At 37.8% G+C, this 13,407-nt stretch overlaps 1 protein-coding gene across 10 annotated transcripts in view; it reads right to left on the bottom strand.

The window, feature by feature from the left end:
- MTMR3 (myotubularin related protein 3) overlaps positions 1-13,407 on the bottom strand; it is a 127,753-nt gene that overhangs the window by 34,029 nt on the left and 80,317 nt on the right. For all 10 annotated transcript variants that reach the window (XM_033097667.1, XM_033097668.1, XM_033097666.1 and 7 more), the window contains 3 exons: positions 10,012-10,101; positions 9,486-9,602; positions 805-887 (listed from right to left, as the gene is read on the bottom strand). In XM_033097667.1, coding sequence (XP_032953558.1) covers positions 805-887; positions 9,486-9,602; positions 10,012-10,101 — 290 coding nt within the window. The remainder of the gene's footprint in view (positions 1-804; positions 888-9,485; positions 9,603-10,011; positions 10,102-13,407) is intronic.

Raw genomic sequence — 13,407 nt, 5'->3', positions numbered from 1 at the left:
TGCCTGCCTCCAGACATAACAGAATACCCTGGAAAGGTCACAACCTCATACATACAGTACTCCAGCTGAGAGTGTACAACCTCAACTTAACCATGAGGAAACACTGGAGAGAGATACAATAAGAAACAGTCTATTAAAATAAAAGACAGTATTCTTCAAAATGTCATAAAAGACAAAGAAAGGTGCTGAAAAATGTTCCAGGTTAAAGAAAGCTACAGAATCATGGCAACTAAATGCAGTATCTGACCTTGACTGGATCCTGTTCTGAACCGTGAGGGGGAAGGCTATAAAAGGCATCACCATGCTAACTGACAAAATTGGAACATAAATAGTAGAATGGATAAAAGTATTATAAGGGTAAAATAGTTAAGTTGATAATGATACTGTGGTTATGTAATATTCCTATTCTAAGGAAAGAACACCGAACTATTACAAGGTGAAGAGCCATGATTACATTTAACTTACTTTTCAAATCATTCAGAAAAAGAAACACACACACATTCTCTGTCTCTCTCTCCCCTCCCCCCAAACGATAAAGCAAATGGAGTAAAATGTTAATACTCGTGCTCTTTGTACTAGATTTTGCCATTTTTGGTAAATTTGAAATTATTTCTAAGTAAGAAATTTAAAAATACCTTTCAAATAGCAAAGTAATCTAAAGGTGAACTATTTCAGACACTAAGTACTCAGAAAAATATTCCTAACAAGGCTGACCTTCAAAAGTTGTTTTTCTGTTACCCAACGATGGGTCCATTCTTTCAAAGTATTTTCTACAATAAACAGCAGCATCAACACACCACATACCTGATAACTTTGCAGTCTTTGCAAGTCAAATGAAGCTGAAATATATCCCGGCATTCAACACTTTCTATCAGCTGTAATGGAACCTGCAAGTAAAAAGATGAAGTCCCCTTTAGTCAAAACGGCATCGACCCTGCAGTTCGTCAATGTGTCCAACCAAAGTGATCAGAACGCTCCACAGGGGAAAGGAGTAACCAGTACTGCAAATTTATCTGGATCAATAATACTCAAGTGATTTACTACTGAGTGAATTCGGCTTTTCCTTGATCTCTAAATCAAAGGCCTCAAGTCACCAAGAGGAGGCACCACCTCGGGAAGGACGGGAAAACAAGTCATCTTCTCAGGCATTAAGCTCATCACTCAAAGTAGCACTTTAGATGCTATGGGAGCTGTGATTTGTAATGCCACAGAAGCTGAAGGGAACCAGAATGGTAATTCTATCTTGTCTACAGAAAAGAAATGCTGCTCAAGGTGCTAGTGAGACTATACTTGTCGTTTGCCCCAAATGACAAAGTGAGTTTGTGGTTTTCTGTCAACAAAGGAGCATCCTAAAAAAGACTGGAGGTCTACACTGCCTGCAGGTTGCACAGGTAAGACAACAGAATAGTGACTGCTGGTCAGGCCCTCTGCTCATAGAACACACCCACAGGGATCAAGCAGGAGGGAGCGGGCACACAGTGGTCAAAGGTCCTCCAACTGGTCTAATGTGCTTTTAAAAGACCAGTAGAGGAGCCCTTGTTTGCCACGTGAGGCTTGAGATATGAGCAAGCTAGAATGGTTCTCTCCTTGCCAATCTGGTCAGCAGCCTCTAATGAACATAGGAAGAAATACAACAGTGAAGAGGATCAGAGAAGGAAAACAGAAGGAAACGCATCTGAACAGGGTGACAAACCCTCAAGTTAACGTGAGACTCCTCTCCCATCCCTCCACTCATCCTGACTCAACCTCTGGCTTCAAAAAGCAATTTCCAAAACTCCTAGAGCCTGGTAGAATAACTGTGGATATTCTCTTTCCTTGGAAAGGGACAGACCACTGTCTCTCACACTGTCTCGCTAGCCAAACTGTGGCTCTGCAAGTTGCAAGCAGCATTCAAACAATCCGTGTTTAGCAGTGGAGAGGGAGGCAGTCTCCTCCAGCACAGACAGGACAGGGAGCGCGGCCTTCACAGGGGGCCTCATGTCAGCTAAGCCAGTTTCAGAAACCCTGTACCACCATGCAGTTGCCAGAGACAGCAAAGAACTCTAAGAACAAGGAGGTGGGGACCAAAAAGAAGCCCAGTGCTGGACGTCTGGGACAAAGAAACAGAAACTGGGGCTGAGATTTAAAAAAGGGAAGAAAGCAAAACTGTAATACTCAGGTACTGGCTGGGAGTTTCCACCTCAGGACCAGAGCCTTCTTGCTTAGTTCTAAGTCTACAATCTACAAAATTCCCTTACTTGTAATAGGACTGGGAATAAGAGAAAGACTATGAAATCTTGCCTGGGTTCTGAGACAAAAAGGCTCTGGCTCTGTTTTTAAGTCCTTAACCCCAAGGTGCTATGAGAAGCTGCAGCTGATGCGGCTAAAAATTCTTTCAAGACCTGTACATCTAAGAAGGAAAACAACTACAACAATATATCAGTAGGAATAAATTGTAAAGGAGGAATAGATTAAGAAGAGGACACTGATTTATTCTCAAGTCAGTCCTTTACGTGCCCTGTACTAAACTCTCATATTGTTTTTTTTTTCTTTTTTTATGCATCCCTCTCTCCCTTCTCCAACCCTCCCACCTTTTAAAAAAAGTGACTCCCTGGCTGACAATTAAGAAGCCTGGGGCCACCCGGTGGCTCAGGCGGTTGGAGCTCCGTGCTCCTAACTCCGAAGGCTGCCAGTTCGATTCCCACATGGGCCAGTGGGCTCTCAACCACAAGGTTGCCGGTTCAACTCCTTGAGTCCCGCAAGGGATGGTGGGCTCTGCCTCCTGCAACTAAGATTGAACACGGCACCTTGAGCTGAGCTGCCTCCCCAATGGCTCAGTTGTTGGTTGGAGCGCAGGCTCTCAACCACAAGGTTGCTGGTTCAACTCCTTGAGTCCCGCAAGGGATGGTGGGCTGTGCCTCCTGCAACTAGCAACGGCAACTGGACTGGGAGCTGAGCTGTGCCCTCCATAACTAAGACTGAAAGGACAACAACTAGAAGCAGAACGGCACCCTCCACAACAACTAAGAGTAAAAGGACAACAACTTGACTTGGAAAAAAGGCCTGGAAATGCACACTGTTCCCCAATAAAGTCCTGTTCCCCTTCCCCAATAAAATCTTAAAAAGAAAAAAAAAAAAAGAAGCCTGAGTTCTAGTATCAATTTTCTAAAATTTTACCAACTAAAATTTGCATGCTTCCAGCTTTCCTTGGACAAGCTTCCCACCTTCCTATATGCCACCAGCCTCTGCTTTCTGAACCTCAGATGGTCACAACTTAGGAATTCCAGTCACAGGTAATGGGAAGAATCTGGGGTGCAGTGAGAGTGAGTTTTACAAATCCACATGGAGAGGCTGCTCTCTCAGCAGTCACCTGCCTCTCAGGTCCCCTTCATCGCTAGAAAACCAACTAATGTTATTAGCAGCTGTTGCAGAGAGTGGACCAGCCTGTGCTACCTTGCTACAAAGAACAGGTAAGTTTTCTCTCTCCTGCTGGACCAGAGACCAAGGGCCTGTGCCCAGGCTTTCAGAATAAGAATGAAACATCTCAAAGCATGCAAAATATGTGCTACCTAAAATACATTTGATATACAAATTTACGTGTATTTTACCATCACAAATTTAAGGAAGAAGAATAAAAATGCTGGTTGCTAATATGCAGATATTAGCAGGTCACCAGAAACCACCATATGTATTCAAGTCACAGATACGGAAAACAGCCTATTTTAATACTCATACAGATTGTTACATGCAGGAAAATTTAGTATGCAGCAAGAACAGGAACATATAAAATACCTGATTTTATGTCAAGTGAACATCTCCCTTTCTTCTTCTCCTTTCTACCTCAATGTTCCCCCCTTCAATGTTCCCTCCACTGGCATTCTTTTCCTTATCTATCCAACCAAAACATACTAAGTTTCTCTACATTTTTTAAGGTTTACTCCTCTGCTTTAGGTTTCTCAACTTTTCTCACATATGTAGAGGATCTCTCACCATTTCTGTAACTAGACATACTCAGTATCCAACCTCATAAGCAAATAATTACAGATTCAAGAGCCAGACCACTTTGCAGCCCAGGAAGGTTAGCCACTACACTATAAGCTAGTGACCAAGTCAGAACCAGAATCCACGTCTGTCCTCCAGTTCAGGCTCCTTCCATTATATATGGTGCGCCGTTCTCCCTCTAAGATTGCCCTTGCGTTATGTTTGAGCTCTACTTTAGCTTTTCTTTCACAAGGTCTTGCCACCAGGGATCTTCAAGAGGAAAACAGAATTTAAACCAAGATTCTTTAGATGCAATTCTATCCATGGAAGAGTAGTAAGAAACCTCAAGTCACACACAAATCCTCTCTAGCCCACTGATTCAAATGTTTTGTAGCAACTCATTTTCTTTTTGCACTTCTGTCCTCTACCTTCTACCTGCCAGGTAGTTCTAGTGCTTTTCCCCTTATAAATTTCACCAAACTCATGCTCAAAACAATGCATAAAACACACTCAGTGCTGTTAATCAGTTGCTCAAAAGGCCAGAAGTTACATCATGAACACCAGAACTCATAAGAGCATCATTCCAAGAAAAGCAGAAGAGCAGCAGTTAAAGAATTTAACAGACATGCACAGTTATTAAAGATCCACAGTACTGTCTCATTCTTGGGTTGGGGTGTGTGTGTGTGTGTGTCCGTGCACACACGCACATGTGTATTGTTTCTAAGCACTAGAATTTAAAAGTGGGATAATTTCTATCTTTTAAAAACAAATGCCCTTTTTATAGCCCGAATGGGAAGTACTAATCTTCTATACACACTTGAAGTAAAAATGGCAGTAATTGAGTGAAAATAAAGCAAGTAATGATTCTAAACCTAAAATCTGTAATAAGCCGTGAAATATCTGGGCACTATATCTTATCATTTAAAAACCAGTCCAATAAAGGAAAACTGTCACAGGTTAAAAACACAAACATTTTGTTGCTCATTTTTGATATTTCCAAGCTACTCTTCTAGCACTGGTTTCATATGCTTCTGCTGGTACATGAATGCTAAGGCAGAAGTGCACTCAGTGTTAAGTCACCTCTTACTGATGCTTGGGGAATAAAGATTTTTGCTGTACTACAGTTAGACAATGGACAAATGTGGGGAAAATGCTAAGAACAGTGTTCCAGCTGCTACACTTCTACCTTTTCCCTAAGCATTAACAGACCAGCCTAGAAACAGAAGTTTTAATGTCCTTTTAAATACTAATGTTGATTTTCCAAATGATTCCTAGTTGAAATTCAGTATATATTTTTTAAAGATCACAATTCCATCTGCTTATATATAAGCTGTGGGGCTTTATCCTCACCCCACAAATTGTTCTCATTATAGGGTACCACTAGAACTTGGTCTAGTAAGAGCGAAGGGACTCATGCAGAGAGGACACATTTTGCTGATTTGCAGGGTGAGCATCTGACATTCAAAACCAATTTGTTTCAAGCACATGTGCAAAAACCGCCTAGGTTTCTCATGCTACTTACTGGGATTTCAGAAGCAGTAGATTGAGAGGCGGTCTATTGAATTACACAACAAAAATTATTTTAAACTTTCATGAATTCCACTTGAACACTTACTTGTTTATAAATTAGCGGAGCATCAAAGAAATACACCTGTATATACTCGTACGTTAAAATATAGTTTGGGCAAAGCACAGAATGAAAGTGATTCATGACCTTAAATGTTACTAATCAATTCTACTACAGAGTTCTTTACCCTAGGAATTGGAGACTTGATATCCAGTGAATGAATGTGTGTGGATTAAAGTAATGATGTTTATGGTACATAAGTCTACAGACACATTTCACTCAGTGTGTTGTAAAGTTAAGAGAATGTTTATGTGATGAATAGTAACTAGACTTACAGTGTTTAGAACTGTGTGCGCAAATGCAGTGTGTGCAAATATCGAATTACAATGTTATACACCTGAAAGACATGTAATATTGTATACCGGTTTTATAATAAAAAAAAATTTTAAGGAGAATATATGATATCAGGTAGCTATTTAAAACTTGATGGTAAGTAATTTTCTAAGGTGCTAAATGTATTGATTTAAACATATACAAAAAGAGGCAACCTGGGGCATGCCACAATATATACTGGCACATTTGGGCTTTGATGGTTGAATTATGTTTTATTTAGACGTAACAACCTTTAAAAGGGATTTCTTGATCTCACATATTTTACTGAAATACTTATCTGCTGAGGGAGGAGAGGGAGAGAGAGACCAACTCCCTGGTCTCCATCCAAGACCTAGTGGAGGAGGAGCCACTGTTTCCTGGAGGAACCACAGGTTTTAGGAACCGTAGCACTAACTGTGATGCGATTAATTTATTTGTATGAGAGGTCCTAGTGGGTCTCAATCTGAAATGTTTAAAGTCACCATGATGCCAAAATACTTTTGCACAACCATCTTTCTGTGCAAAGCCATTATCTTGGGCATTTTAAGTGACATGTAGGCTCTTTGCTTTAAAGGGTTATAAGGCTAACTGAGAAAACACTTTTAGGTGAGGAAATGGGTCAAAAGTAAACGGGTTAAGTTTTTTTAAGCATTATATTTCAATCACAAAGGGGGACCAACAATTCCAGTAAACAACCTACTATACAGCCACTATTAGAGATGATGAGAGGCCTATTCACACAGATATGTTGTTTTACCATGAGCTTTAAACCTAAAAGGAGTTTTAAAATGTTGTAATACTCATTTCAAACCCATATTAACTTCAACTCACTTAATATTTACTAAATATCATGGCACCAAGAGACATGCTGGACTCTGAAGATACAAAGATTAATAACCAAAAAATTACGTATCTGGTAAATGTTGTAAAGCAGTGTTCAAGACACAGAAGAAGCCAGAGGAGTATAATAAACTGCCAGGGAGGGAACTGGGACTGAGAAAGGCTTCACAAAAGAAGTTATCATCTAAATTGGGTTTTGACAGAAAAGAGAAGTTCCCTGGGCAGAAAAGAAGAAAGAGATCTCAGAAGTGTGAGATATAGCTGAATAGTCCAAGGAGGATAGTTTTATTAACACCAAGGGGAGAAGAGAGAAAAGAAGGAGGGAAACAGACAGAAAAGCTGGCAGGGATCAAGGATCACACACCACTTAGCCTGACACCATGCTAAGTAATTTCATCTTAAAAGTAGTAAAGAAACACTGAAGGGCTTTAGGCTGGTGAATGACATGATCAGATCCATGCTTTCTCTCCAACACACACTACTCCCCAATAGATTCACAAATAGACTCTAAAATACTTCACCATAAACCAATAAGCTGAGAAATAGGGGACTGTATTGGAAAATGCAATGATATAAAACTATATCATGCCCACATACAATTTAAGTACAATTTCATTGATTCCAGCCACTTAAATACAATTTAAACACAAAATTAAATAGGACAATTCTACTAATTACAGCAGCCCCCCCCCATTTATCCGTGGGGATATGTTCCAAGACCTCCAGTGGATGCCTAAAACCATAGATAGTTCCGAACCCTATATATACTATGATTTTTCCTATACATACAGTAGTCCCCCCTCCCGCGGTTTCAGTTAACCAGTCAGCAGTGGCAAGAAAATATTAAATGGAAAATTCCAGAAATAAACAATTCATAAGTTTTAAATTGCGTGCTGTTCTGAGTCACATGATGAAATCTCACGCCGTCCTGCTCTGTCCTGCCAGGGATGTGAATCGTCCCTTTGCCCGGCATCTCCACACTGTACACACTGCCTGCCCGTTAGCCACTTAGTAGCCCCCTCGGTTATCAGACTGACCGTGTCACTATCACAGTACTTAGGGCCTCAATGCCATTCACATAACTTTTATTACAGTATATTGTTTATTATTAGTTATTTTAATCTCTTACTGTGCCTAATTTATAAGTTAAACTTTATCATAGGTAAGTATGTATAGGAAAAAACATAGTATATATAGGATTCAGTGATATCCACAATTTCAGGCATCCACTGGAAGCCTCAAAACATACCCTTGCAAACAAGGCGGGGAGTACTGTACATACCTTTTCACTTAAAGGAAGCACTTTATGGCTTCTCTTTGGCATATGTGAATTGCCAGCATCACTATTCTTGCACTTTGGGACCATCAGGGATGGCGTGTGATTTCATCACACTACTCAGAACACTGCGAAACTTAAAACTTATGAATTACTTCTGGAATCTTCCATTTGATATTTTTGGACCACAACTGATCACAGCTCACTGAACTGCAGACACAGGGGGACTACTGTATTACTGTCATTACTTTCACAGTAGCTGGTGGGAATTTCTGGTTGCTGAGATTTCACAGACATTTCTGTCCGGTCCCCTCCTATCACAACCACTCAATTCCAAACGGACCCTTCTGAACAGTGCTATATGGAATGAAAGCACATCATGTCTCTTTCCTTGATGAATCCAATGTGTATTTTTAGCTGATGGACAGAAAACTAACGTAATAGCTATGATCGTAGCCCAAATCTAGAAGCCAGAGAAATTCAGGCCACAATGGCTCCTGGACATATATACTTAACTACAAAGTATAATAATAACTACTATATAAATAATAAAAGCCGACTACAAAGAAAATGGCAGCCATTCGAGTCTTTTGAGAAAGAAAAGAATGTGATGAAGGAGTTGGGCATCTTTTGGACTGATAAATAAAATGAACTTAAGTGACAGATTTCAAAGAATCCCAAATGAACCCCAAAACACACAATCTGAATGAAAGTATAGTCCTGAGCTTTTATAAGATGTCATAACACACTTCTCTGTGCTAGAAACAAAGTGCAGAAAGGCATAATGCAAGTGGAGAAAGAAGAAGGCATGCATTTGGTGGAAGTAACATGCAATCTTGCATGTTTGTGGTGAAAGGCTCGTTACCTGAAAACTATTAATAATGGCGGTTCACTGGAAGACCCAGTTTACTGAGAGTATCCTTCTAACTGAAAAGGGTAAATGCACTCCTGAGATCTGACAGTCTTCCTTTTTTCAGTAGTACATAGTCCATTACGCAAATAAACATTGTACTTAACATCTACATGCGTACTTCTACCACTAAGGAGCCAGGAGAGTAACTTCATCCTGTAATGACAGTCTGCACTGAGCTCAACGTACATCTCATCATTTGACATTAAGGTCCAGGAAATTATCTCAACTGAGGCAGTAGTAACTACTAAAGATCGAGGAATAAAAGTCTATGCATATAGCCTCTGAAACCTTATAAAGCTTAATGATACAGCATTACTTAATGCAAATCATTGCTAAACAATGGACACCTCAGCTGACAACCACATGCATCATTTTAAGTCAAGCGTAAGAACTGCTTGCTAACCTAGTGTCCCGAGTGCTAAATCAAGTGAGATAAAAGCAGAGCACAGTGTTTTCACACCCAACCCTGTATAACACTCCTCTCTGAGAACATCAACAAGTTTTTTTACTTCCTTTCTCCATCTACTTGAGTGGGAAAACAATTGGTAATCACTTACATTAACAAGAGACTCCTTGAACTTGATGTGAAGTCTGTAATTAGAAAGAGCAATGATGGCATCCTCAGCACGGCCCACATACTCTGTGCTTTCTCCATGAAGTTCAAGGAAAGGAACCTTCAAAATGGAAAAAGAAACCCTTCAGAGTTCTGAAGCAGTAAAGTAAATTCCTCAAACACAAGTCAAGTGAATGATAAATCCACTGACACTAAAACTTAAAACATAATATGTAAGTGGGTAAGGACCTAAAGAGGATGGATTTATACTTACATCATTCAAATACACCTAGTTATTCAAATTCTAGACTACTGAAGGAATGACACAGAGATGATCATCTCAAACAGTGAATTCTCAGGAAATAAGTCTTTCTAAAAGGAGAGATGTTTTCCAGATTGCATTTGTTTATGTGCATGGTTTAGGAAAAGATATATATTATATAGTATGTATTACTTCAAACCATTAGCTGTGCTACATTATTACTATGATGCTAAACACTATTTTACAATCAAAAGTGGCCTGTAATTACCTGAAGATTCTCATCCTCCCGGATCAGCTGCTTCCTTGGAAAGATCTGATTGGCCTGGATGCACTCAAGGCTATGCCGAGTCTCTTCATCCTGAAAAAACCCCAAAACCTTTAAGTAATTTCAAAGCTCCTAGTCATCCATATTTGGTTTGCCTGCCATGTTTATTAGTGTAATCACAATGAGAGTCCAGTGACCAAGGTGAACACGCAGAAAACTCAAGAAAAAAATATTCATCCTCAGTCTTCCATCTAATATATTAAGGCACCTATAATCAGAGAATACACTGATGTCAAAAAAAAAAAAAAGATTAAGAATACTTATATTAAGCACTAGTAAGTTGTTAGTACATTTCTTTTAAGAGAAACCAAGATATGGTGGTTTTGTTTTCTCTTTAATTTATAACCTTAAATTCTTATTTTTGAAAGATACATTCTGAATTATTTAAGAATAAAATGATATGTCTGGCAAATTTGCTTCAAAATAACTGGAGAGGGAAAGATAAGGAGAAAGTGAGAGAGGCATAAATGAAATAGGATTGTCCATGACGGATAACTGACGAAACTGGGTAAGTGGGGATTCACTACACCATTGTGTCTACTTTGGTTATATATGAAATTTCTATAATAGAAAGTTTGTGTTTTTTTTTAATGTAAGCTTAACTGAATTTCTCAAAATGAAAACATGTGTAAACCACTATTCCTTGTTCAATATGTCTTACAATACAAAATAGATTTCTATTAAAGCAATTTCAAAAGCAGCAGCAATAAATTTTAATCTAAATGGCACACGAATGGAACTAATCATAACTTAGTATAAAAAAGTAGTCGTTTACATAATGACTTTTTATGGTACAGGAAGACAGGTGAGAAAAGCAATATATTGGAAAGTACGAGTATAAAATATGATGGACTCTATTTACATAGCAAACTTTGTAAGAGCAAAAGCCATATCATGCTTAACTGACAGCACTAAGAATTATAACCATTAGTGGATATTTCCGCATATGCTACTTATCACAATTCTAAGAATTCTTTACATCTCCTCAGAGAGAAAAAAAATCCTACCTATAAATAACACTTAAGGTTTTACCCAAGAGCAGTCTTAATCATAAAATCATAATATTAATAACTCTACTACTGTAGTTCTCAAAGTGAGGTCTACAGATCCTGAGACCCTTTCAGGGGCACCTTCACAATAATACTAAGACATTGTTTGCTTTTTTTCACTATATTGACACTTGTACTAACAATGCAAAAAGAATTGGTGGATAAAACTGCTGACACCTTAGTATAATCAAGGCACCAATTTCACTTAGAAAGTTCTTGATAGAGCAAGGAAAACAGATGATAAATTTTATTAAATCTTGAACCTTAAGTCTTTTTTTATATCAGAAATATACATAAAACACTCCTGCTGCACACTAAAGTATTATGGTTATCTCAAGGTAAAGCACTTGTGCAACTGTTTCAGCTACAATGCACTAACCACTTTTTTCACTAAGTACCATTTAAAATTTTTCTTAATTTTTCCATTACAGTTGACATACAATATATTAGTTTCAGATATATAATATAATGATTAGCCATTTATGTAACTTACAAAGTGATCACCCTGCTAAGTCTAGTGCCCATCTGACAGCATACATAGTTATTACAGTATTACTGACTATACTCCCTATGCTGTATTTTAAATCCTCGTGACTCTTTTTATATTTGGTAATTTAGACTTCTTAATCCATTTAGGCACAATTTTTAATTGAAAGAACCACTGACAGATAAACTACAGTAATTCAGATGTAGGCATCTGGCAGATGTTTTCTCCAAATGACATTATTAGTTGCCAATGATAAAGCCTTTATTGGAAAATTAGAATTTTGGAAAACCTGTCATCTGCCACCATAAACTTAAGCTTCCCAATACTTAAGATTTTTTTGATGAGATCAGTGGTGATACTAAAATGTGATTTTTGAAAGAAATTATATAGTGAAATATGTCTATATTTGGAAGATCTACTTTACTCGATGAGCCATTATTTTCAAAATGACCAATGCATGACGTTACGAAATCATTCATGGAAAGATCCATGTAAAGTGCAAGACAGACCAAGGGCTGTAACGTAATAGAATATAAAAATAGAATATAAAAAATATATGGTTTCAGGTTCCACATTGCAACTAACCTTTAAAGAACTATTGCATATCAACTTTTGGTGTAGTATAAAGATGACTATACACAAATACCTGAAAAAAACTATTAAAATACACTTCCCTTTTCTAACTTATCTGTACAAGGCTGGATTTACTACTTCATACATTTCAAACAACATAGTGTAACAAATGGAATGCAGAAGTAGATACGAGAATCTAGCTATCATCTATTAAGCCAAACATTAAAGAGATCTGTAAAACTATAAAAATGATGCCACTTTACACTAATTATTTTTGGACAAGGAAATAGTTACTTTTATCAAAAATGTTATTTTTGTTAACATTTAACAGGTTTGTTATTTTTAAACGAACTTACGAACATTCTAAAGATTTTTTTCCATTTTAATTTCTAACATAGTAAATATAGACAAACATACCCCACAAAAACAAAAGCTCTTTGGGGTCCTCAGTAAGTTAAGACTGTAAAAAGAGGTCGTCACAACAAAGAGCTGGAGTACCGCTGCTCTACTGCACTCCAATAGTAAATACCGATGAAAGCTGTATCCTTTGAAGTCAGGCTTTCTCTAAAACCATTCTCCTACGGCTAATCTATGACAGGAAGACCCACACAGTGATTGAATAACAATCACTCAGCCATCTACCACCCATAAAACCAGCATCTTTTACTAGCAGACTGGGCTCATTCCTTCCCCTGTAAGGGGCCATTTTATCTTGAGGCAAAAGCTTTCTGAGGGCATTTTTAAAAGTTTGATATTTAAAATGTAGAAAGAAATTAGTGGCTTCAAATAAAATTGTAACAATTTTATAAATGGTTCATGAAATGCTCCAAACATTACAAAACTTTATTCATTATTAAATAGAGACTTTTGTTATATTTGAAAACAAATGTCACTTCCCTAGGAGTGCTAGGTATTCACCATGATTGTCAACAAATTATAGCTGATAATCAAATAATTTCAAAAGCAAAAGTAGAAAAATCTATTCAGTTTTTTATAGCAAAAAAAAAAGTTTAATGAAGTTGGTGTATTTTAGAGATATGACTTGGCTTCAAGCCTCCAAAAATATAATTACAATTACCTAGGGTATAAAAGGTTTGTAAAATGTTGTAAAATGGCTCCACTCCTATAAACATCAAATAACTTGTTAGAAGAAGAGTTTTATGTCAGTTTGTTCCATTTTATCCCTGCTAAGCAAACAAACAAAGACTTTCACAGCCAAAAGCTTTTCTG

Source organism: Rhinolophus ferrumequinum, chromosome 25, assembly GCF_004115265.2.
Source record: "Rhinolophus ferrumequinum isolate MPI-CBG mRhiFer1 chromosome 25, mRhiFer1_v1.p, whole genome shotgun sequence".
Classification (NCBI taxonomy): Eukaryota; Metazoa; Chordata; class Mammalia; order Chiroptera; family Rhinolophidae; genus Rhinolophus; species Rhinolophus ferrumequinum.
The sequence above is the reverse complement of the archived record's forward strand: the minus strand, read 5'-3'. Positions and strand labels throughout refer to the sequence as shown.